Genomic DNA, 24,591 nt, shown 5'->3' with positions numbered 1-24,591 from the left:
TAAAACAAAAATGCAAAGGTCAAACAAAAGTCACAGAAGAAGAATACAAAAAAAAGGAACATGATACATTCCCACAGAGCTTAAGAGAAGAGCAAAACTATTTTTCTTTTATGAGTTCTGAGAATCCTTTTCTCCTCCTCCTTCAAGCTTACAACACAACATTTCATGGCACAAGCCTCAAACCCAGAGAGCAAAAATCGTAGAGCAATGATTTACTTTTACAGATTCTGACAAGCCTTAACGTCTGCTGCTTGTGAAGCCAACATGGACTTCCCCTGCTCGCTTGACTCCAATATGCGTACAGCTGCATCGACCACCATCTTCTGGAACCTATCGTCCTCCATCTTCCCTATAATTTCTCTAACCAATTTGAAATCCACACCACCAGCCATAATCAACTTTCCCAATATCTCACCAAAGTTGTTTGGTGCCTTAGGGAGATCGATTCCAATGTCGTCCAGCAGAGCACCGTACAGCAAGAACCCGGTTTCAAGATCCTTGGGTGTGACCACCTTCTTTGTTAACAAATACTCCAAGAGTTTGGCTATTGGCTCAACGACAGGTGGGCTTTTCTCAAGGGACAGGGATATTGCTTCCTTCACAAACTCTGCATGATATGAAGGCGACCCGAGCTCCTCTACACACTGCAGAGCTTCATCAAGAAGTCGGACATTGAAATATTCTTCGAGAAGCGACTTCGTTTTTCTTTGGAGCACTTCTTCGCTCAACTTGGGAGCACTAGGCTGGGGTTTCTCCAACGGAGCTGGTACAGTCAGAGGTGCAGCTGACTGTGCTGGTGGTTCTGCTGCCATGGTAACTGGGCGCGAAACTGAACCGCTTCCCTGCAACAAGGCGCTTGTCTTGCCACTTATAATGCTGCTGCTGCCTTGAGGTAAGAGCCTCGTGTTCATTGAGGCCGACTTGTTCACTGCTGGAGAATGCAGTTGTCCTGGCCCATCGCGTCTAGACATTGATCTTGTCCGGGGTACCTCCCAGTTATCATTGTCCACCCCGGGCATCCCAGGCATCCTTCGAGTCCCAGGCATACCAGGCATCAAGCCACCCGCACCAGGTCGCCCACCAGGGTAGACAGGGCCAGGGCTCACAGGCCCACCACCAGAAACAATACCCCTTCTCATATTTGCAGTGGCACCAGGTCGGAGGCCAAGATTCTTCTCCGCCTCAGTATGGATTTCGGTTATAGTTCTTGCTTTCATCTGCACAAGTAATGCAAATTGAACATCAGAACCTCTATACAATGGACAGGTAACACAAGTCTCAACCTTGTAACTCATAAAACTGAGGCATTATCAGATTTTAAAGTTAGGTTACCTCTTCCCGCCTAGGAACCCAGCCATTGGAGCGCATGTCGATGATATTCTGAACCATGAATCTCAGACGCAGTTCCAACTGAGGATTCTTTGACAGATCCTGCAAGCGTCTGAAATATACATCATTGATCCGTTTTGACTTCATGTTTCCGTCAAGTTGTTTGCCAATAGTTTTGAAGAAATGACAAATAGCTTCGACATTTTCCTCTGCTGGACAAGCTTTCTCATCGGCCCCCAGAAGCTCCTGTGCTCAGAACAAATAAATAAAGGTTAATGCTAGATACCAAAATAAAAGTTGTCTAAGAAAATGTATAAACGTATAGGTGTTAACCTGAACAATGTGATGAACAATCTTTTCTGGAACCATCTTCTGCTTTAAAAGCTCTCCGATCAAACGAATATTTCCTAGAGTCTTGAGCTTCAACAATTTTTCTTTGTCATTCCGCTCAGCCTCCTGATTTGGAGCACTCATCTATCTAAGCTCCTCCCTCAACTCCTCAGCGCCCTCAAATGCCTCTTGACAGATATTCAGCAGAACCCTCTTAAACGTGATCTCCTTATCCCCAGGCTCTGCAGGTGGGAAGGTGGGCAGCTTGTCATTGATATCAGAGCACAATTTCGCGTACATATGGCAAAAGGTCGGCTCAAGGACAGCTTTGTCAAAAATAAGGGTAATCACTCCCTACAAACAAAAGAAAAGAACACTGGTTAGCTACACGAACAGCCTAGGTGATTCAAACAAGACTTCATCTATGCTTGAGACATAGAGTACACACACCTTCAGGATATCAGCAGATGTGATGCCAGAGTCAATAAGTTGGCCCTTAAGAAGATCATACTTTTCAGGGGTTAGCTTGTTCAATATCCTGGACAAACAAAGTATATCTTTGTAAGTGTGCAAGTTTGATTTAAAGATTTCATGTTGGCAGTAAGAGATTACTATGCAAAATCTAGACACCAAGTAACTGTCTCAACGGCATTACCCTTTCACAGTCTTTAGAACACGATCATTTTCGGAAAGATTTCCTCTTCTAGCTGACCAAGGCACTTCGGCTTTGACGAGGACAGGAGCTGGTCCACCCTGGTTACACACGATATACAAATACAAATAAGTAAGGAACATAGGAAATCATGCCAGAATGTAAAAAAACCAAAAGAGGGAAAAAAAACATTAATTTATTGATCAATTACCCCTTTGTTGGGTGGTATTTGTGCCCTTGAAAACTGGGAATTAGGTTGGTCTTGACGATTAAATTGGCTTGCTTCAACATACCTGGAGTCTCTCGTCTCACGGAGATTATCCCACGACCTTGCCTCCCCAGAGGGTGGAGGTTGAGTCGTACGGCTACGCCAATCACGAGAGTCTGGCTCAGAGAAGCGACTTGCAGACTGAACCGGAGCCTGGATCATTAAGATATTAGATCTGTGTTAAAACTTAAAAACTTCATGATAGAGGAAACAATACAAAAGTTACGTTTCAACAAAACTATACCAAATTGGTTACGACACTTTCCCCACGTGGCCAAGTCTCTACCTCCCCAAACAGTTCTGTCGCAGCTTCCCGTTGGACTCTCAGAATTTCATCAGAGAGTTGAGTAGTCTGCACGTATGCAGAGATGTCAGCTACCTCAAACAACAAAGAACAAATACGAACAGCAGAAACAATACCGGCCTCAATCCTATATTTTTTAACTGAGATAATCACCTCTTTAAGTTCCAGGAGCTGCTCACGGCTGTACTTCACACGTTCACGGCCATCGAACCTCGAATCTCCACCCTGAAAGAAAAGTATAGTAATCCATGATAAATCTTCATTAACTAACACTCAATACACAAAACCATATAAGAAGCGACATATAAAGGAGACAAAGAATCACAAATACTCAGAACAAAACCAAGAGAGGAATAACCCGTGAATCGAAAGGCCAACACGATTGAGGAACTAATAAAATGTCAGTAGGTCCTTTATGAGCAAATAGCAGCTAATAAAATGCCCACCTACAAGCCTACATATCATTATACGTCCATATTTACAGCAGCTACACATACTTGTGTGCGCCACTAAGAATCAGGACAAACAAATTGATTGCATCAATCGTATATGCATAGATTACCTATAAATTCAATTCTGTATGTTGCAGACACGTGATTCTATGAGCTCAGTAGCAATTTAATAACACAGCGCAATGAAACTCGCAAATCAAAAAAAGCCTTCAGACAATTCAGACATTTGAGATAATCAAATCAGCAAAATACCAAAGATTGTAATTCCAAACCAAAAAGCTGCTGATTGCTATAAACTGGTAAAATTGGATTAAAGTTCAGCTGACGCTAAGACACCAGAGATCAACAAAACCATATCCAGACAGAAAAATTCCTAAGTCCGAGTAACAAGAAGAGCTAGATCCAAATAATAATACAGAGGGGGAGCTTGGCGCGGAGAAATGAGGATACCTTGAAGGGAAAAGAGGAAGCAGGAGCACCACCATGAGGACGAAGGAGAGGTAGATCCGAAGAGGAAAGAGAGCCAAAAGAGAGAGACGAAGAAGAAGAAGAGGAACCAAAGAGTCTGTTTCCTCGACCGCCACCAGGTCTCAAGCTCAGCACCGTTTGATCGCCCTGCTGCATACCTCGATCTAAACAGCCTAGATCGAACCGAATCTCACCACAAAAATCGACGAGCGGAAAGAGCTAAAGGTAGAAGCTTTTTCAGCGACAGATGAATCGCTGAATCCGAAGAATCGACGGAGAGGAGGAATCGGCTTTGTGGGTCTCTCTCTCTCTCCTGCCGTTAGCAAAGAAGAGAAGAGAAAAGTGTTGAGATTGAGAAGAAGAAGAAGAAGAAGTCGAGAAGGAGACACAATCCCTTCTCTTTATTAGGGTCTTATTCCTTTTTTTTTTTCTTTTTTACCCGAACCAGACACACTTATGGTCTTAACGTTTTTTGTCAATTAAGTTACAGTTGTGTCCTTTGCTTTTGTTTTGTTGTCTCTTTGTTTCGTCACCCTCATTGGTTTTTCCGTCATTAATGTACTTTCTTAGCCTTAATCATGGGGAGTATAAATAATCATTCCTCGTCACACCACAATGTCAAAGGGTAATTAATGGAGCTCCCTCACCTTGTGTTTGCTGCAGATCTAGCTCATTGTAATTCACTGAGGCAGTGAAAGATAAGAGTCTGTTATTATTACTTCATTGAAAAAAACTTAATCATCTTGCAAGTTGCAATCAAGCTTCCACATCTCAATATCTTTTACTTACAACAATTGTCTGTAACAACTAAAGAGGCGGTTGACACAAGTAGCAGAGGACACAAAGAAATAGCTTCTTCCTCCCCATGTGTTTGAATCAATACTTCTCCTGTTGAAGCGAAGTTTTCCCTGTTGCAGTAACTCTTCATGAAATCGAGAAGTCGGTGGGCTGAGCAATGTTGACATCCTCAAACTCGTTATCATCTGCAGAAGAAAGAATGAGGTGCATTCATCAAGCCGTTCATAGCTTTCTATATCTAGAAGACCAGAATGCAATACAGCATGGGAGGCTCATTGATCGGATATAAACATGAATCAGGTTCAGCTAGATACATCCACAAATGTTTTAAAGAGTTCAACGTTTCAATAGGATGACACAAATCAATGAAGTTTGAAGGTTTAAGAGACCAAAGAAACATATAGAAATAATGAAGTTTGGTATAACTAGTTAAGTAAGATGCATGATCCATTACCACATTTCTATAAACCAACAAGGAGTTGAGATTATCAGAATAAGATAAAAGGAGTAAAAGAGCTGACGTATAAGTTACCTTTCCTCAAAGCCAGAGCCACGACTGCATCATTCTCAACCTGAAAAAAAAAACAAGCAAAAGAAACAACCTTATCTAACTTAAAATACGCAAACGGTGGCAGTGTCCATATACCTAAGATGACTCTTCATTAAACTTGAACAAGAATTGTTTATTCATTCCCCAACATTGGCAGGAAAGATAAATAAAATAGATGATACAGCCAAACGTTTGATACCTTCTGATCCGCTAAAGTCTTTGAGTCTTCTAATATTTCTTCAGTAGACATTAAAACCAGACGCTGATTGCTAACTGGTTGCTCAATGAGGGCAAACAGTTTCTGCTTAACATCCAAACCAGTCTCTGTTGGATCACACTGGATAAAGTAAGTTGTTTTCATGCGCTTCACACGAATATACATGGCCTGCAAAAACAAGATTACACAGACTAATCAATACTACAACCAACATGGGCCAAATCTAGTTTTACTTCGATTGATTGAAGCAAAATCCAAGAAGAAGAGTAAAAAAGATTTCAACAGGAAGCTGAAATTAAGAAGTACAATAAACAAAGAATAATCGAATAAAGATTGGATGGACTAAGAACAATCAAACTGAACCAACGAAGTAGAAACATACCATGGCAAGACAAGGATGAACAATTCACTCTTCTTCCGATGCCGATTCCGATCAAAATCTGTTACCCAGATGCAAGAAAAGATAAATTATTAGACTTTCAGCGACAATTCACAAACCCCAAAGAGTGAATTTAGAAAAACAGATGATCTTGTTATTCCCCAAATCAGTTATCCTTTTGGATATTCAAAAGAAAAAAAAGCAAAGATTTTCGAAACCTACAGACTCAGATAAGAAAGAAATCGAATGACCTAGATCGATTAGGGTTGAATCACTGACCACAAGAATGGAAAATCTCAAGTTGGCCTTTTTTATTACGATCTATCTATCAATATGTAAAGAAGCTCTCTCACTCAGCCCTACAAGGCAGGTATGAAGAAAAAAAAAATCTATAACATCGATTAGGCCTCGACGCCTCGTAGCTAAACCCCGCTAAAGGAGAAAGAGGGTTTGTTCTCCCACCTAGCTAATGAATAGTTTGTTGAATACTAATTGAAACGTAAATTGGATAATCATGCTGCAACAATACAATTATAATTGGACTACTGGGCCTGGAAACTGTACTAGTGAAATTAGGCCCAAAGGATGTGTGTGGCAAATTAGTACTTCGTCTTCTTGTCTGGAGTGAGTGATGATGATGCGAAGCAGAGCAAGTTGCGATTTCCGATGATGATCTCTCAATTCGTTTGTTCCCCGAAGCCCGTCGCTGGCTGCTCGCCGGAGATGACAGTTAACATTTGGAATTTCGCGTCTCTCTCCCTCGTTCAATGTTTTTCTAGACATGGCTTTCGATTCCCACATAAGTCGAAACGAGAAAGAATGATTCTCATGTGTTCTGGTTCGACATTGCTTTCCTTGGTTTAACTTTGGTGGCTCCTTTTGTTGTCTTTTGGATTTTGCAATTTGTGGTGTTAACAACTGTACATTACCCTGAAAGAGAGATCAATATTTTATCGTTAAAAAGTGTTTTCAGTTTTTGATGTCAAATTCAAATACTCCCTCCCTTTCAAAATATAAGATGTTTTAGAGAAGTTTTTTGTTTCATAATATAGAATATAGTATGTTTTCAAGTTTCAATGCAACTTTTAGATTAGTTTAGTATTTTATATTATGCAGTATTGTTTCTGATCAGTTGAACTTGTAAAAAGTAAAAACTTATTGTTTTAGAGTAATTTTTGTAATGCTTTGAGAAATTTTAATATTTTTTTTTTTTTTTGCACAGATTCAATCTCTCAGTCCTGGAATGTTCCTGTTCTATCTAGCTCTGAGGTATTTGTTTTCTATGTTTTCCGTAGCGTTTCTTCCTCTTCCATGTCTGTTAAACATTATGTTGTGAACCCTTGACAACGATACTAATATGTTAGCTAGATATGTTCATTGACACCACTAGACTGTTCTGAGTTTTGTCAATGATATTATATATGCAGCTGGTAATGAATGATCGAGACAGTGTTTTGTTATCTGTTTATGTTTAGAGGCCTTGATTGATTGACTGTGTATCAGTGAACTATGTTTGGTGTCAAAAGGTTATTGAGAGGCTAAAACAAGCAAGAGGAGGACAACAGTTTCTGGCCATGTACTCAAGTGTTGTTGACGGAATAACAACCGATCCTGCAGCGATGGTTCTTCCGTTGGATGATCACATGGTTCACCGTGGTCATGGAGTCTTTGACACTGCCACGATCGTTAATGGGTTTTTCACTTTGAATCATAAGTTCACTTTTTCCAACCTTAACTAGTCTTATTACTCAATCATCTGAGTTTCACTTGTTGCCCTGCGACCAAGCAGGTACCTTTGTGAATTGGATCAGCACCTTGACCGTATCATACGGTCTGCATCAATGGCTAAGATCCCACTTCCATTCCATCGAGAAGATATTAGAAGAATCCTCATCCAAACCGTTAGCGTTTCTGGGTGTAGAGATGGGTCTCTAAGATACTGGCTCTCTACAGGCCCAGGGGATTTTCTCCTATCTCCATCTCACTGTCGCGAACCAACTCTCTACGCCATTGTGATAAAAACGAACTTGACCACTAACCCAAAAGGTGTCAAGGTAGTGACCTCGTCTGTCCCAATAAAGCCTCCAGAGTTTGCCACAGTGAAAAGCGTTAACTACCTCCCTAACGTGCTCTCACAAATGGAGGCTGAGGCTAAGGGAGCTTATGCAGGAATTTGGGTTGATAAGGATGGGTTTATCGCAGAAGGTCCGAACATGAATGTTGCATTTGTTGTTAATGGTGGTAACGAGCTTGTAATGCCGCGGTTTGATAACGTTTTGAGCGGATGCACAGCAAAGAGAACGCTTACGCTCGCTGAAGAGCTGGTAAACAAGGGGATGCTTAAAAGTGTGAAAGTAATGGATGTGACAGTCGAAGATGGGAAGAAAGCAGATGAGATGATGCTTATTGGGAGTGGAGTTCTCATCAACCCTGTGATTCAATGGGATGAAGAATTCATTGGGGATGGTAAGATCATCATCATATAAACATTTGAAAGCTTCACTCTTGACTTGAGTAACTTAATCTACTCTGAAATTGCTTACATGATGGGTCTCTTGTTTGTCTGACTCAGGAAAAGAAGGTCCTATAGCAAAGGCGCTTTTGGATCTCTTGCTCGAAGATATGAGCTCTGGTCCATCTTCCGTTCGTGTTTGTGTTCCTTACTGACCCCATCACTCTCTTTATTCATCAAAGTCAATAAGTTGTGGTCTTTTTTCGAGCTTTGCTGTTATTTTTTTTTTTCTTTTTTTTCCATTAAACACTCTATTATATTAGATTAAAAGTTTACAACCTTTCTTTGAAGAGGAGCCAAATACACCAATAAACTTATATAGGAGGACAAAATAAACTACAAACATCGATCTTAAAACGTACATAAAACAAGCTTTAAAGCTTGACTTGAAACCATAAAAGTGACAAGATACATAAAGAGGACAACAAGTCCTAAAGGTAAAGAGTTGCCACACAAAGTAAGACCATTCGTGGTGAAGGATGACCGACTACTGCCACATAGTCAGCCACATTGATAACCATTGCCGCAGACGTTGGAAAAGAACGAACGCGGTGTTTTATATCACTTGTGAATTTTTGATTAGCAAGTAGCCAAGTACTTAAAAAAAAAAGCAATTTTATATTGTCCACAAAAAAAAAGAATAGCAAAGAGTTTTTTATATTCTTCTTTTTTTATATTCTTCTTTTTATATTCTTCTTCTTCTTCAGTCTCCACGTTATTTAGCTGAGATAAGCTCAGGTAAACCGAAGGAGTCGTGTTTTTAGGCACGTATCTGGATATTTTTGTAAAGCAGGAGCCTTAGTGAATAGTGATTGTGGATCAAAAATGAAGATTTGGGTAAAGCAAAGTGCGATCGTGAAGCCAGCTAAAGAAACGCCTTCACATAGTTTATGGCTTTCCAATTTAGACCAGATACAAGTAAGGTTTCACATGGGCACACTCTACTTCTTCAATCCTTGTTCCTCCTCCAATCTTCCCAACACTCAACTCCTCATCGATGCTCTGAGCAAGGTTCTTGTCCTCTTCTATCCTGTCGCTGGAAGACTCCAAAAAGGTAAGACTCGAAAACGCGTCATTCTTCTTCCTTTTTGGTCAAAGGATCCATTTTGCTGCTGGGTTTGACAATAATTCATATCTTGTTTTCTGAATGATGAGACCCTGTACTGTATTTGGCTTTCTTTGATGATCTATGATCGCAGATAAGAATGGGAGGTTGGAGGTCCGATGCAATGGAGAAGGAGTTATGTATGTGGAGGCTGAGACTGATTCTACTGTACAGGACATTGGCTTACTCACTCAAAGTTTGGATCTTTCTGAACTTGTACCTACTATTGACTACTCAGGAGACATTTCCTCCTTCCCTCTTGTTCTCTTTCAGGTAATCTTTCCTCATCTGCATGTTGACAACACCTTAGTTACTTATGGTATACTCTGGTTAGTAGTTGAGGTTCAGGGTTTAGGCACTCTTGTTGTTTCTGTCAATTGTCATGAATTGAACCATTAGTTAACGCAGACTATAAACCTGAAACTTCTTTCTTTATTATCATCACATGTTATTATATTGCATATTTGCATAGAACACAACATGCATATGGATCTAAACGGATGTCTAACAGATAGGTATTTGATATTCTGCAAGGTCACCTATTTCAAATGTGGAGCGATCTGTGTTGGAAGTTCAATACACCATACATTCGGGGATGCTACTTCTCTTGGGTATATCATGGAAGCATGGTCTCAAACTGCTCGGGGACTTTCAGTTAAGCTAACACCGTTCTTCGACCGCACTGTTCTTTGTGCACGGGAGCCTCCCTGTCCTGTCTTTCCTCACACTGAATACCAACCACCCCCATTTCGCAATCCTCGGATGAAATCCCTGGCTTATAGATCAAATCCTGAATCTGATTCTGCAATTGCCAGTCTCAAGCTCACACTTCTTCAACTGAAAGCTCTTAAAGCAAAGGCTGAGATTGCTGATAGTAAGTTCAGTACTTATGAAGTTCTGGTGGCGCATATTTGGCGTTGTGCTTGCTTTGCAACTGAAGGTATGGAATTGATCTTGTTGGAAGAACTCTCTCTTTGGAAGTGGCCTAGCTGTTAATCTTAATACCTATCTAACAAAGGGTCTCACCTTCCACTTCTTTTTTTTTTCAACTCACAGATTTAAGTGAAAAAGACTTGACGAGATTGCATATCATAGTTGATGGGAGGTCAAGACTACAACCGAAGCTTCCGCAAAGATACATTGGGAACACTCTCTTCCATGCTCGGCCAGTATTACTGCTGGCTGATTTTCGGAGAGAGCGTTTCAGCGGAACAGTGGAGAGAGTTCACAGAGAAATTAGGAAAATGGACAACACGTACTTGAGATCAGCAATAGACTACTTGGAGAGACATCCTGATCTCGATTACTTAGTTCCAGGGGAAGGGAATCCGATCTTCAGCTGCGCAGCAAACTTCTGCATCGTCAGTCTAACGAAGCAGATGGCTTCTGAACTGGATTTTGGATGGGGAAAGGCCTTCTACGAGAGAGTTTCACATATGAATGAAGGGAAAGGATTTGTAATTAGGAGCATAGACGAAGAAGGGAGTTTGATAGTGACCATGTGCTTGAAGAAGACTCAGCTTGGTAAGTTTCAGAAGCTGTTCTATGACTTTCTTAACGTGTCTGCGTTGTGACAGAGACGGTGAGAATGTATCTCATTTGTTTTCTTATTCTTACATCCCACATCGGTAACTTCAACTGTGTCCGAGACTTGAGAAGTAGTATAAATAAAGAAGCGACGGAACATAGCAAATCATACCTTTCTCGGCCTTTTGGCTAAGATCAAGTGTAGTATCTGTTCTTATCAGTTTAATATCTGATATGTGGGCCATCGGCCCACACGATATTAACTCTATTTTTTAAGGGGGAAAGCCCATTAAGATAGCTTGCTATCTGGGCTTTCGCGAGTCGCCCATGCGTTGCACTATTGCAAGGGCCCGGCTCATCCCGCCAGTTCATCAGTCCAAATATTTGAATAACCAATTAATACGAATCTGATAAACATTAATTAGAATCTCTGATAACATTAATTAAAATCGTAAATGTGATAATTATCTGAGATTATGTCGGCAGAAACATGTTAGGTCCAACAATAAAATACAATTGTTAAAAGTGCATATTAATTTTACTCGCTTAGATTTAAAATTTGCAAAAGTGGTCGCATGCACGTTGATAGGTCCAAAGTTGTATTCGATTGGGCACTCCTCTATCTATCTGGTCGGCTTAAAAGGGCTTTCGTTGTCGTCGTCTGACTTGTCCGATTCGGTGGCAATTTAATCGGAGAATTCACCTAAACATCTCCGCTTCCCTCCGCCGCGTCAATTCAAAAACACCCTCTGATCATTAGACATTATTGATATCAAAGATCAAAAAGAGATTTTTGTTGGGAATTTTGATTTTAGAATAATGGTGGAGAGAACGACGAGTTTGGGGGTGGGAGGTAACAATGGAGAATTCTCAGGGGTAAGAGAAACGATGTGGGCACAACAAGAGCTTCTTCAAAAGATCAACCAAGAGCTTGACGCTGAACGTGAAGCTTCTTCATCTGCAGCGAGCGAGGCTTTATCGNAGTTCCAGGGGAAGGGAATCCGATCTTCAGCTGCGCAGCAAACTTCTGCATCGTCAGTCTAACGAAGCAGATGGCTTCTGAACTGGATTTTGGATGGGGAAAGGCCTTCTACGAGAGAGTTTCACATATGAATGAAGGGAAAGGATTTGTAATTAGGAGCATAGACGAAGAAGGGAGTTTGATAGTGACCATGTGCTTGAAGAAGACTCAGCTTGGTAAGTTTCAGAAGCTGTTCTATGACTTTCTTAACGTGTCTGCGTTGTGACAGAGACGGTGAGAATGTATCTCATTTGTTTTCTTATTCTTACATCCCACATCGGTAACTTCAACTGTGTCCGAGACTTGAGAAGTAGTATAAATAAAGAAGCGACGGAACATAGCAAATCATACCTTTCTCGGCCTTTTGGCTAAGATCAAGTGTAGTATCTGTTCTTATCAGTTTAATATCTGATATGTGGGCCATCGGCCCACACGATATTAACTCTATTTTTTAAGGGGGAAAGCCCATTAAGATAGCTTGCTATCTGGGCTTTCGCGAGTCGCCCATGCGTTGCACTATTGCAAGGGCCCGGCTCATCCCGCCAGTTCATCAGTCCAAATATTTGAATAACCAATTAATACGAATCTGATAAACATTAATTAGAATCTCTGATAACATTAATTAAAATCGTAAATGTGATAATTATCTGAGATTATGTCGGCAGAAACATGTTAGGTCCAACAATAAAATACAATTGTTAAAAGTGCATATTAATTTTACTCGCTTAGATTTAAAATTTGCAAAAGTGGTCGCATGCACGTTGATAGGTCCAAAGTTGTATTCGATTGGGCACTCCTCTATCTATCTGGTCGGCTTAAAAGGGCTTTCGTTGTCGTCGTCTGACTTGTCCGATTCGGTGGCAATTTAATCGGAGAATTCACCTAAACATCTCCGCTTCCCTCCGCCGCGTCAATTCAAAAACACCCTCTGATCATTAGACATTATTGATATCAAAGATCAAAAAGAGATTTTTGTTGGGAATTTTGATTTTAGAATAATGGTGGAGAGAACGACGAGTTTGGGGGTGGGAGGTAACAATGGAGAATTCTCAGGGGTAAGAGAAACGATGTGGGCACAACAAGAGCTTCTTCAAAAGATCAACCAAGAGCTTGACGCTGAACGTGAAGCTTCTTCATCTGCAGCGAGCGAGGCTTTGTCGATGATCCTACGGCTTCAAGGTGAGAAAGCTGCGTTGGAGATGGAGGCTAGTCAGTACAAGAGAATGGCTGAGGAGAAGATGTGTCACGCAGAGACATCTCTTGCCCTTTTCGAAGATCTGATTTATCAGAAGGAAATGGAGATTGCGTCTCTTGGGTTTCAGGTTCAGGCTTATAGGTGTAAACTACTCAGCCTTGGTTGCTCTGATCCGGCTGTGATTGAGAACAGGTTCCCTGAAAATCTCATCTTTTACGGTGATACCTCTCGTGGGAATCAAAAGACCAAGATGAAGCGAAATCTATCGGTAACTAAAAGTTTTGAGATTTTTGGTTATAACTGAATCCATGGCTATATAAAGCTTTCTGTTTTAATGGTATTTGAAGACATTGTTAGATCAAAACATTTGCTAAAGCTTTTGTCTTTTCTTTTATATATTCTGTTGCAGAGTCCATTTGATGGGATACCTAGTGAAAGAAGCATGCTTTTGTCTGATGTGAGTGGTGAAAGCTTTGAAGAGAAGAAAGGTCTTGTTGAGAGTTCTTTATCTCCTCGTGAAGACTTGAATGCTTATTGGGATCAGATCAGGAGAATAGATGAGCATGTTAGAGAGATTTCAGATTCAAGAGAGGTTCAGAAAGAATCTAGATTCCCTTTGCTTAGGCGTGAGTCTTTGTCACATGCGTTAGTGTCACAGGTTAGCAATACTATCCTTGAGTCAGCTAAGAGTGATGTCAGTACGATAATGGAGATAATGAAGAACCCTGAAAGATACTCTGTGAAAGACACTTCTTTAGAGACACCGATTCTGTCTCCCAAGAATGTTCAAGACATCTTTGAGGTTCCTAGGACGAAGGAAAGCCTTACAATCATCTCGGAAGAAGAGGATCACGAAGAAAGAAATGTAAGTCGATCATTGCCAAGTGAACTTTAATCTTTTTTTTTTTTGCGTACGTGATTTGATCAGGTGCTAATGCTGTCTATAGAAAGAATCACAGGTTAGAGGCAAGATGGTGAGTAGTAGTAATTACGAAAGAAGAGTGAGTAGGCCGCCAAGAGATACGAGTATCAAGGGAGAACATTTGAGTTTGCTTAAGGAGATTCGAGAACAGCTTAATGTAATGCAGTCAGAGATGAGAAGCTTAAGATCAGAACTGCATCAATCTAAACCTGTGTATCATGTAGAGGAGTTTCGAGCCCTTAACTCAATTCAAGAGGTAATCATTCATTGTTCTTGCTACTTTGGTAAGGATGCCTAAATGATATTTCAAACTAAAAACATGTTTTCTGTTTCTTGAAACAGGCTATGATTCACTTCTGGCTGTAGAAGCTATACCATGCGGCGTGGTTCCTGTTTTCTATACATGCCATATGTAAAGTTACTTAACCTTTCTAGAGGATTGAAGGGATGTAAAAAAAAAAAATCTTTCTTGATTGATTTCAAAGTAACACTCTGGTCTTTTGTATGTAACTCCATTGGCATTGTGAAAACAAGACTTTAAAGTATTTGAAACAAAATCGACAAGGGATAGGATTTTGTAGTTTAATGATTCAGCTGGAACAGCTAATGCAGAAAACGCACGAAGGATCTTTAGAATGGTTATCAATATCAAGAGTGGTGCCTTTCAAACACTTGAAGTGGTAGACATGACCACAAGACAACACGCACGCCTCTTGTAAGCTGCGCAAGGAAAGATTAGGCCGTTCTGGATCAGTAGCAAGATCTCTCTGACATAAGTCGCACGAATGTCCAACTTCCTCAGCAGCAAACACTGTGTCAAGGTCTGCAAAACCCCCAAAAAAACTGCTGACTTCAACACAAGAGAAAGGGGATGGGATATCAATCAAACGAATGGGCATTTTTTTTTTAAAAGTTTTAGGATACCGTCGCGAATATGTGGCGACGCTTGACTCGGAACTTGGAGAGGCTTGGTAGTCGTCTTGAGAAGTTGTTTGATTTCGTTGTAGACGTTTTGAACATCAGGTGAAGTTTCTGCGGATGATCCTGACGTTTGCAACTCTGAACTGATTTTATCAACCCTCTGTTGAAGCTGTGAGAGCATATCCTTACTCTTGTCTAGTGTTTTTTCATTATCGACTTTTTCTTTCGAACCCATAAGTTCCTACTCACACACACACACAAGAAGACGAAACGTCTGTAATAGTAAAATAGCAAAGTCAAGCTTTGTTTGACTAAATTATATGCAAAAAAAAGGTTCGTCAAAGAGAGTTTGAAACTTGTGTAGGAAGATATTAGGTTTTGCAAAGCAAGTACAATTAGGGTTTAACCAGGAATTAAGAGTCCACCACCATTAGAAAAAAAATTAGAAGCTATGATTGGATTTGGATTGTACGAAATTCCCAAACAAAAATTGTTATTTATTAATATTTTATGGTCACCCGTAAGAAACTTAGTCAACAGAAATCGAAATCGGAATAAAGCCAAAAAAACAAACTAAAGAGAGACTCCACGAACCTGTTACCTGTGTATTCGAGTCGCTATGTCAAGAGGAAGAAAATAGAATTTAGAATTCCATGTTCTGTAACTTATTAGTAGTATTTTGCTTTGAATATAATTTATAAAAAGCGATAATCATGAACTTATATTTCCGAGATTATATATATGATGATGATGATACATTAACTATATAAACGTGAAAGTAATCAGATTTCCCAAATTTAACTTAATTCTTTTGAGTTAAGAGTTTGTCTCGAACTGGAGTTCCTTTTATAAGTGAAACAAAATTGGAAGCATTCCATTTATTTGCTAATTAAGTTTATTTAATGAACCATTGATGACTTTGTCTCAAAATAAATCCAAAATTAAGTATACTTATCATTCATTACTATTATTTCAGCTTTACAAAAAATAAGTTGTATCAGTGGTCTTCAAACACACATGTACCATCATTGTGGAATTTGATTGCCTCATCATCAAGATTGATGAACCAGCCTGGTTCAAAGAGGACCTGGAAAAGTCCCACTCTCCCTCTGCTCGTTCCACTTCTCAACCTGCGTTAAGATACGCGACAAACATTGTTGGATGAATCACAAAGTAGAGGAATGTTGATATGTGTATCACGCAAAGACTAATGGAGACCAACCCATTCTCCAGGACAGAGGGCGCGGTAATACTTGGCAAACCTTTCGCAGTCATTAGACTCCTCACCTTTTGCAGTTGTACACCTGCAGAAGGATCTTTGAATGTCAACAAGTGATCAAAAGTGATGATGGCCTAAAGATGAGGACAGAGGTACCTGTGGAACTCGATGTACCGAGTAAAGCAGTGCCTGGTTTGGTTTGTTGTAGGGAATCTGAAATCAGCAGGAGCAGTTTTCAGTTCAATCTAATTCAATACAAAAACAAAAGGTCAGAGTCCGACACAAATGTGAAGAAAGACACTAAATGATTAGGTTTGTAAACATAAAAATCACTTAATTTGTTTTTTTCTAGAATCAGCGAACCAAACAAAGAATCAAAAAAGGAAAACACTTCAAGTAATCATCATTCATTGAACACTAATGGTGAATGCAAAAGCAGCCCCAAACCAAAACCATTCTATAATCTTCCAAATACTTGTTGCCTCTATAAAAATCACAACCTCTTCCTCTTTTATACTCAATTCCAATGAACTTATATCAGAAACCCTTCTTACAGATAATCAGTGAACCATATTGAATTCACACAGACACAAGCAAATCTAACTTGTCTCGAATTGGAGTTCCTTTAGTGAAACAAAATTGGAAGCATTCCATTTATTTGCTAATTAATTAAGTTAATTTTTGTAGCTTACAAAAAATATGTACTAGTGGTCTTCAAACACCATGTACCATTGTGGACGTTGATTGTCTCATCATCAAGATAGATGGATGAACCAGCCTAGTTTAATGAGCACCCGGGAAAGTCCCACTCTCTCTCTGCTCGTTCCACTTCCCAACCTGCGATAAGATACACGGAGACACACATTGTTGATGGATGAATCACAATGTAGAGGAATGTGATTTGTGTATCACGCAAAGACTAATGGAGACCCCCAACGCATTCTCCAGGACAGGGGGCGCCCCGGTAATACTTGGCAAACCTTTCGCAGTCATTGCCTTTCGCAGTTGTACACCTGCAGAAGGATCTTTGAATGTCAACAAGTGATCAAAACTGATGATGGCCTAAATATGAGAAAAGCAGTGCCTGGTTTGGTTTGTTGTAGGGAACCGGAAATCAGCAGGAGCAGTTTTCAGTTCAATCTAATCCAATACAAAAAAAAAGAGCAGACACAATTGTGAAAAAAGACACTAATTGATAAGGTTTGTAAACATCAAAAGTTAATTTGTTTTTTTTCTGGAATCAACGAGCCAAACAAAGAATCAAAAAGGAAAAGACTTCAAGTAAGCATTCATAGAACACTAATGGTGAATGCAAAAAGCATCCCCACACCAAAAACCATTCTCAAATCTTCCAAATTCTCTTAATGCCTCTCTATAAAAATCACAACTTTTATAACAGAATTACTAAACTAGCTCATGTGGCATTGCCAAGTGAACTCATATCAGAAACCCTTACATCTTCTAAAAATTTCAAACCATATAGGATGCTTTTGGCGTCAAGAAGATACCGAGGAATCAACTCTAGTAGCAAGCAATACGGCTTAAAGTTTTTTCCTTTTTCCCAAAATTGATTCGACAAATTTCATAAACAAACAAACACTTACGAAAGGAACAGATGGTAAAAGATTACCACAGACATAAAAAAAAAGTAAAACTTTATGAAATCAATTCGTCTCTGATACATTAGAAATCAATAGCCATCGAAGTTACTATAGCACACAGACACAAGCAAATCGAATTCACCTCCATGGCTGATCTGATCAATGACTGAATCGGAGAATTTTGATTTTACAGATGACACTTCTTCTTTTTTTGTCTGCCTTGTTCAAGGCTGATGAGTCTCTTGGGTTTTAACTGTATGAAATAAAGAACCGAATCATCTCAATGACTCAATCTAACTCTACTTTATTGGGCTTTCATGGGCCTAAAATAAAGTCTTCTTTCACAGATTTTGTTTTTTAGGATTTATAAATTGATTGAAACCTAAAATTAAGTCTTTTTTTTTTCACAAAATTAGACACACCAATTTTTTTCTCTTTCGAATTATTGTGTAAGAATAACGACTGGTCCGGTTGTCCAAAACTTAGGAATTATTTTCCTCCTATTTTTTCGATTAGAAATATTTCTTTTTCTCTTTGTTTTTTTTTTGGGAATTTTATACTTAAAACAATACTCTGTATTTAGTTCACACTAATATATATATATATATATATATATTCATCAATCTAATGTGCAGTATTCTGCATATCTTGTGTATATTCTCTCTATATTAAAAAAAAATACTTTATAATAATCGTCCATGAATTACACAAAACAAAGTACTAAGTTAATCAAAGTGTATAATTTATATCCAACTTACCTATTTGACTCTCCAAAAACCCACCACACACACGAAACGTCCACACGCCTATACTTACGATCTCTTTGTGTCTGTATTAATAATGTGTAAGAAATGACTAGTTCTTTTTGTCTAAAAATAGTAACAAAATAGTTATTTTCCTCCTATTATTACGATGAGAATTTAGAATTTTAATCTTCTTCTTTTTTGGGGGGATTTAATGTTCTACAAATATACATTAATCTCGTTGTTTATCCACTAATCTCTAAAAAAAGTACTCTTTTTGGATAATTTATTTTCGGACAAGATCTCGTTAATTATACTTAATCAAAGTGTACTTATTTATCTCCAACTTACATATTTGACTCTGTAAAACCCACCACACACTCACTCACTCACTCACACACCTATACTTTATGTCTCTAAATATATATACGCATTTCTCCATATCAACCCTACACCTCCGTTGAGATCTTTCCTTTCACATGGCTGATAATGCCCAAGTAGTACCCATCGAGGAACCAGCCGCAACCGTCACTGCCACAGAAACGACAACTACAACAACCACTGAGCCAGAAGCCAAGAGCTCTGACCAAATGGAGTCACAGACTGATAATAAGCCACCCGTTGGAACATTGGTTACACTTGTCAACATTTTAGCCGCTGGTGTCCTTCCGATCTTCACTTTCGTCCTCTCACTTACACTTCTCGGCTACGCCGTGTGGCTCCTTTACATGCGTAGCTACGACTGCGAAGATATCCTCGGTCTGCCACGTGTCCAGACGCTAGCTAGCGTCGGCCTCCTTGCGGTGTTCGTTGTTAGCAATGCGGCTCTCTTTCTACGGCGGAAGTTTCCGATGCCGGCACTTGTGGTGATGGTGGTGATCTTGTTGTTGATGCTTTTCATCGGTTTGGCGTATGCGGGAGTCAATGAGATGCAGAGCCGGCGGTTTCCAGCGACAAGGACGTGGTTCAATCTCAAAGTCATGGACGATGTGAACTGGAACAATATCAAATCTTGTGTCTACGATAAGGGAGCTTGTAACGACCTCATTTACGGAACTCCAAATGAAAAACCTTACAATAGAAGAAAAATGCCACCCATCAAGGTTTGATCATCATAGTCATATATAGATATATACTTTCCTTTGATCTCAAGGACCATCTTTTAGAATGTGCAACCGGTGCATGGGATAGGAACATTTTGAATATATGTATATAACTATATATCCATCACATCAAAGATGAGTTTGTTAAACATCTTCCAAATAGTTTGAAACGAATCCATGTTATATATGTTTTTAGATATATTAATTTTGTTGTGATTTGATGTTGTTGTTGTTGTTGTTGTTGTTGCAGAATGGATGTTGTATGCCGCCGGAGACATGTAACATGGATTCGTTAAACGCGACGTTTTGGTACAGAAGAAAAGACGAAGGGCCACCGTTAAAGACGACGGTGATGTACGATGGATACGGTGATGAGATGCTGGTCGGAAGGATAAGTGACTGTCAGCTGTGGAGGAACGATTGGAGCGTGTTGTGCTATGATTGTAGATCTTGCAAATTCGGATTTGTAAGGTCGGTAAGGAGGAAATGGTGGCAGCTTGGTATCTTCTTGATCGTCATCTCCATATTTCTTCTCATCTCTCATCTCTTGATCTTCTTGGCCACTTTTTGGGAACGATTCAAAGGTTAGTAAGATCATGAAGAAGGTCTATTCTGATTAGGTTAAATTAAAAAAATAATCTCTTCCTTCTGCATTTGTTTTAGTACTCAAGCAGATGTTTCTTTGAGCAAATCTTTAGCTCTTCTTCCTCTTGTCTCTTTGTTATCGTCGGTTTCATGTAGAGAATGTGTTTGTAATAAAGTATAAACAATTGGTTTTTTTATTTTTTTATTCAAAGTCTTCAATGAAACTTTACCTTAAAACTTCAACAGTATCAGCTTTTTCAGCTAATTATGTTTGTAATAAAGTGTAATCAAAATTAAAGATGTACAGAAGACAGCAACATTGAAGATGTTTTGTAAGTATATGATTGTTCTAACTCCTAACTACCAACAGAAAAGCAAATCAAGCTGGATTGTAATTAAAAGCTTTGTTGAAATTTCTTGGAAATTAGGTGCATATATATATTAATATTAGGGAAATCTAAAAAAAGGAATACATTATTATAAAAAGGTAAAACAATAACATAAGGTGAAATTTCTAATATATTTTTTTCCTGCTTGCATCCTTTTCACCTGTACAAAGAATAATGACCAATCTTGGGAGAGTCAAAAGACAACAACAATGAAAGTGGTCTCTTTCACTCAGTTTGTGAGTGAAGAAACAGAGCTAAGACCGTATTTCATGGCAGCTTCCCACACCAGATCAATACGGTCAACGTCGATGGCTCCAACCTCATGATGCTCCCAACCCTCTAGCATATGAACCACTCCTCCTGCATGGCACGCGTGAACCACTCCTCTCTCCATTGTGTACTGCCACACACACACATACACACAGTTTAGTCTGGTGGACACAAACAAGATTCAACTAATTAACCAACTGGTCTTTATATATACCTCGCAAGTTGCGAGTCCTTCAACATCTTTAGGGAGTCTCATAGCTGCTAGATCGCCGTAAGTGCAGTTCCGTCTAAACTTGAGGATCGGTGGCACCACAAACTGGTGGAAATGCGTCCCTGCAGGAGCCCAGCTCTGCTCTCTCGGTGTTAACCATTTTCCGACGATCCAAGTCTGTGTGTACATATATATCCAAACTCTCAAAAGTCAGTACCATTTACTCTTACCCAACAAACCAAACCAAGTTAGAAATCACTACAGTACCTTGCAGTGTTGTGCAGCATTGTATTTGGTCACTTGTACAAGGTAGTTCTGGAACTCAACAGGAGCCTCTTTCTGAATCTTTTGGAACCTTTCCACAGACAATGTCAACATCTGTCAATTGTCCCAACATCTGAAAACGTCAGCCTTTTGGGATTCTTTTCCATATCATTGAGACAACAGTTTATTAAAGGATTAGTATCAAAACTTACGAGAACTCTGACTCCACGGCGACAGAGGTAAAGAGCAATGGCTCTTCCAAGCTTAGAAGTGGATCCAGTCAAGAAAACCTCTTTCACATCTTTAGGAATTTCATTGAGAATCACTGCTGCAGTTAAAGTGTTCCCATGAACCACACGAACTCTAAGGTTAGGGTGCTTGTTGACAAACAGCGTTCCACCACCATTTAGAGCTTCGTTCTGATCATAACCCAACAACAACAACAACAACAACAAAACAAAACCTCTTAGTGACTTGACTATAAATGAATCACTAGCTCACACAAAAGTTGAAGACTTTTATAATAAGAACCTTGTTGAGAGCAGCCAAGCTTATAACTTTAACACCAATCTTATCAGCTGTCAGAATCGCTTCCTCAATCAGATTATTAATGCCTTGTGTAGCAAACGGTAAGAAATACTGCAAAGAATATTAGGAAAAAGACTCTTTGTCACACAAGTGTTCTGTTTTTCAAGGGGGGAAAAATTAGGGCAAAAGAATAAGGGAATCATACTTGGAATCCGAATCTGGGAACGCCCCAAGTCTGGCAAAGATTGTTTCTGAGTGTATAGAAGCTGAAAAGAAAAGTCTTTGACCAAGCCCACATGCCCAACATTACACAGAACGTGAATGGCCACATTGGCAGCAAGAAGAACCTTGTAGTGTACGGAAGTGAAGCAAACGATCTGAACACGAATGGTGCGTGCATCGCCGACATTACATCCACTCCGTGAGCTAAGAACACAAACTCCGGTACTCTCTTCCGTTCCCCTATAGACACACATAGAGATCATCATCAATTCGTTAAAAAAAAAACTGTAATTTGGAGGTTGAGGTAGGGGTGATAATGTCATTTGAATATATACTTTGAATCTGAAAAGGTTTGACTTTTAAAAGTCTTCACCCACTTCTTCTGCTGCGCAAGTACAAAACTTTACATCTCTACTAAATGTCTCCTCATTAATTGGTACTACTTAACTGTTTGGTACTCATAATTTATAGCAAAAATATCTGTTTTTGTGTGTTCTGCTTTTTGGGTTAAATCTTCATTTTTGTTTTTTTTGGGGTTAAATCTGCAAAACTTTAAGGGTGGATTAATTTGTTGCTAAATACCTGCACTGAGACGAATCTTCTTTTGGAGTTCCCACGAGTTTGGGTTTTGTGTGTTGCCCAAAACATCAAAGAGAGGCATAAATAGACAAAAGTTGGTCCCCATTTCTTGATGATGTAGACTATGGTACCTGCATAATCCCCAACAAGAATATCAACTTTTAAAAGCATTTATAATCATTGCCTTCTGTAAAGGCAGTAAATGTAAACCCACACACAATAATTACTTTCTATAGACATCTTTGACAGCAAAACACACAAACTTGCTTCTTAAAGTGAAGATATGACAAAGTCACGTTTGTGTGTTTTTGCTAGTTCAAAGAAAAACGTTAGAGCCTTTATTTAAAACATGTGAAGCCAATAAATCTAACCAAATCAGAATCAAATAGACATGTGGAAATTTTGCAAGTAAGGTAAGTTAAACGTCAACCACAACATACGTTGGAGTGTAGATGAGATATCGTAGGAATGGAAGAGTCTCGAATAGCTTGTGTGAGAATATCTCAACGTTGCAGTGTCCTAAACATCTCATGAAATCAAACATAACAGCGTATCCGTAGATCACACTTAATGAACCAACCCCAAACAAGCAAGATCCAATCAAAGGAACTCCAGCTACGACACAGAGCACAAGGTTTTCCAATAACGTTGCGTTTCCAGCTGCCAATCCCAAACAGATCAAAAGATGTTTATATTACAAATACACAAAAGAGATGTTTTTTGGATTGGTGTGTGTGTGATTGTAATTACCAGTCATGGGATGTGGAACAGGAGATGAGTGGTGGAAGGAGTGGTAATGCGTGAAGAAGTAGTTGTTACGATGGATAGATTTGTGCAGAAAGTAGTATAAAGGCTCTGAGAAAGTCACGTGTAGCACAATTAATGCGATGAGTCCTTTCGTGTTCCACAGAGGAAGACTGTTCATCATCCTCATCAATGGTGGAGACATGTAGCAGATCAAACTCGCTATTATTGCTTGTAGGATTATGTAATTGTCCCTGAAACAAAACATACCCAACAGATCAAAACGTTACCTTTCATACCAAAAAAAAAAAAAAATAAACAGAGAACTAAAAAAAAACAGAGGACTAAAAGGAAAATGACAAAAAAGGTTTGATTTTGAGATGATTTTGAAGTGGATAAATGAGAATTCAAGGGTGAGATTTGGAGAATATACCAGTGCCATTCGTGATCAATCTGCTTAAAGTCGATGCCTTTAGGATTAATCCTTAGAGTACGAGTCACGAAAAGCATGTTGTTGAAAACGCTCCATAGTTCATGAACGAGTGCTTTGAGTCCACAGATGATGAGAATATGAAGACACCAAAGAGCCTTTGTGATATCTTCTTCATATGCCCATGAGTACACCACTTGTGCAACTAATGGACCGTACAATATATACTTCACAAATACAAAAACCACCAAACCAATATGAGATTTAGAAAATAAACCAAACCAAATCAAATCTTTCAAAACTCAGAAAAGATTGGATTTGTCCTTAAGGAAAATAAAACAAACCTTGAGATTGCCAAAGTTTTCCCAAGGCCAAGTAGATAAAAGAGCAACCATTCTTCTTCTTCTTCTTCTTCTTCTTCTTCTTTCCAAGTCCTCTCTCAAACTGTAGTATCTGTTACCTCCTCGGAATTTGAGATCTCTTTCTCTCTCTCTAATTCTTATTGGTCTAAAAGAACCTTAAAGATTTCTCCAGTTTTCAAGCAATCCTGAGAAATTGTTTGCTTCCTTATTGTGGAAGTCAAAAAGAAGAGAGAGAGAGAGAGGATTGAATGATAAGGTTTCTCTTAAATTTGGAAGAGAAAGAGAGGAAGGAGAATTTTAGTTGGGATTTTGAGTTCGTTGAGAGAATTAAAACCATCCGTAGAAGAGAGTTATAAAGGCTTTGTTGTGTTTATGTGTGCATTATTGAGAG

At 39.2% G+C, this 24,591-nt stretch overlaps 8 protein-coding genes and 1 pseudogene across 17 annotated transcripts; 4 read left to right on the top strand and 5 right to left on the bottom strand.

Moving 5' to 3' along the window:
- LOC104761876 lies at positions 138-4,239 on the bottom strand (annotated as a pseudogene).
- Positions 4,496-6,211, bottom strand: LOC104761873. 3 transcript variants are annotated; one of them, XM_010485035.2, is made up of 5 exons: positions 5,970-6,211; positions 5,751-5,808; positions 5,351-5,536; positions 5,134-5,173; positions 4,496-4,786 (listed from the first exon to the last, which is right to left on the bottom strand). In XM_010485035.2, exons 2-5 carry the CDS (start codon positions 5,751-5,753, stop codon positions 4,728-4,730), a joined length of 288 nt encoding a protein of 95 aa, XP_010483337.1. In that variant the 5' UTR covers positions 5,754-5,808; positions 5,970-6,211; the 3' UTR covers positions 4,496-4,727. The 3 variants fall into 3 exon arrangements, with proteins under 3 accessions (XP_010483337.1, XP_010483338.1, XP_010483336.1); XM_010485036.2 differs by having other exon boundaries at positions 6,027-6,211; XM_010485034.2 differs by having other exon boundaries at positions 5,999-6,210.
- On the top strand, positions 6,368-8,556 carry LOC104761872 (D-amino-acid transaminase, chloroplastic-like). The gene is made up of 5 exons (XM_010485033.2): positions 6,368-6,585; positions 6,970-7,016; positions 7,274-7,440; positions 7,537-8,213; positions 8,320-8,556. Exons 1-5 carry the CDS (start codon positions 6,414-6,416, stop codon positions 8,412-8,414), a joined length of 1,158 nt encoding a protein of 385 aa, XP_010483335.1. The 5' UTR covers positions 6,368-6,413; the 3' UTR covers positions 8,415-8,556.
- LOC104761871 (shikimate O-hydroxycinnamoyltransferase) lies at positions 8,953-12,262 on the top strand. 2 transcript variants are annotated; one of them, XM_019240193.1, is made up of 5 exons: positions 8,953-9,313; positions 9,459-9,637; positions 9,899-10,304; positions 10,421-10,681; positions 11,882-12,262. In XM_019240193.1, exons 1-5 carry the CDS (start codon positions 9,085-9,087, stop codon positions 12,136-12,138), a joined length of 1,332 nt encoding a protein of 443 aa, XP_019095738.1. In that variant the 5' UTR covers positions 8,953-9,084; the 3' UTR covers positions 12,139-12,262. The 2 variants fall into 2 exon arrangements, with proteins under 2 accessions (XP_019095738.1, XP_010483334.1); XM_010485032.2 differs by lacking the exon at positions 11,882-12,262 and having other exon boundaries at positions 10,421-11,062.
- LOC104761870 lies at positions 12,628-14,574 on the top strand. Of its 2 annotated transcripts, none has more exons than XM_010485028.2 (4): positions 12,628-13,375; positions 13,517-13,972; positions 14,055-14,285; positions 14,372-14,574. In XM_010485028.2, exons 1-4 carry the CDS (start codon positions 12,911-12,913, stop codon positions 14,393-14,395), a joined length of 1,176 nt encoding a protein of 391 aa, XP_010483330.1. In that variant the 5' UTR covers positions 12,628-12,910; the 3' UTR covers positions 14,396-14,574. The 2 variants fall into 2 exon arrangements, with proteins under 2 accessions (XP_010483330.1, XP_010483333.1); XM_010485031.2 differs by having other exon boundaries at positions 12,911-13,375; positions 14,067-14,285; positions 14,372-14,395.
- Positions 14,591-15,186, bottom strand: LOC104761869. The gene is made up of 2 exons (XM_010485027.1): positions 14,954-15,186; positions 14,591-14,852 (listed from the first exon to the last, which is right to left on the bottom strand). The coding sequence occupies exons 1-2, from the start codon at positions 15,183-15,185 to the stop codon at positions 14,620-14,622; spliced, it is 465 nt and encodes a 154-aa protein (XP_010483329.1). The 5' UTR covers position 15,186; the 3' UTR covers positions 14,591-14,619.
- LOC104761867 (cytochrome c oxidase subunit 6b-2-like) lies at positions 15,881-18,008 on the bottom strand. Of its 6 annotated transcripts, XM_010485026.1 has the most exons (6): positions 17,913-18,008; positions 17,150-17,182; positions 16,899-17,006; positions 16,326-16,414; positions 16,173-16,254; positions 15,881-16,080 (listed from the first exon to the last, which is right to left on the bottom strand). In XM_010485026.1, the coding sequence occupies exons 3-6, from the start codon at positions 16,923-16,925 to the stop codon at positions 16,027-16,029; spliced, it is 252 nt and encodes an 83-aa protein (XP_010483328.1). In that variant the 5' UTR covers positions 16,926-17,006; positions 17,150-17,182; positions 17,913-18,008; the 3' UTR covers positions 15,881-16,026. The 6 variants fall into 6 exon arrangements, with proteins under 6 accessions (XP_010483328.1, XP_010483324.1, XP_010483325.1 ...); XM_010485022.1 differs by having other exon boundaries at positions 17,100-18,008; XM_010485023.1 differs by having other exon boundaries at positions 17,150-18,008.
- LOC104761866 (tetraspanin-15) lies at positions 18,939-20,353 on the top strand. Its single transcript, XM_010485017.1, has 2 exons — positions 18,939-19,616; positions 19,867-20,353. The coding sequence occupies exons 1-2, from the start codon at positions 18,993-18,995 to the stop codon at positions 20,203-20,205; spliced, it is 963 nt and encodes a 320-aa protein (XP_010483319.1). The 5' UTR covers positions 18,939-18,992; the 3' UTR covers positions 20,206-20,353.
- Positions 20,660-24,591, bottom strand: CER3 (protein ECERIFERUM 3). Its single transcript, XM_010485016.1, has 11 exons — positions 24,183-24,591; positions 23,842-24,065; positions 23,415-23,662; positions 23,105-23,324; positions 22,668-22,795; positions 22,069-22,325; positions 21,867-21,974; positions 21,548-21,754; positions 21,339-21,449; positions 21,075-21,248; positions 20,660-20,990 (listed from the first exon to the last, which is right to left on the bottom strand). The coding sequence occupies exons 1-11, from the start codon at positions 24,231-24,233 to the stop codon at positions 20,820-20,822; spliced, it is 1,899 nt and encodes a 632-aa protein (XP_010483318.1). The 5' UTR covers positions 24,234-24,591; the 3' UTR covers positions 20,660-20,819.

The sequence above is a fragment of the Camelina sativa genome, chromosome 18 (genome assembly GCF_000633955.1).
Source record: "Camelina sativa cultivar DH55 chromosome 18, Cs, whole genome shotgun sequence".
In the NCBI taxonomy this organism is placed as follows: Eukaryota; Viridiplantae; Streptophyta; class Magnoliopsida; order Brassicales; family Brassicaceae; genus Camelina; species Camelina sativa.
This window is presented reverse-complemented; position numbering and strand designations above follow the sequence as displayed.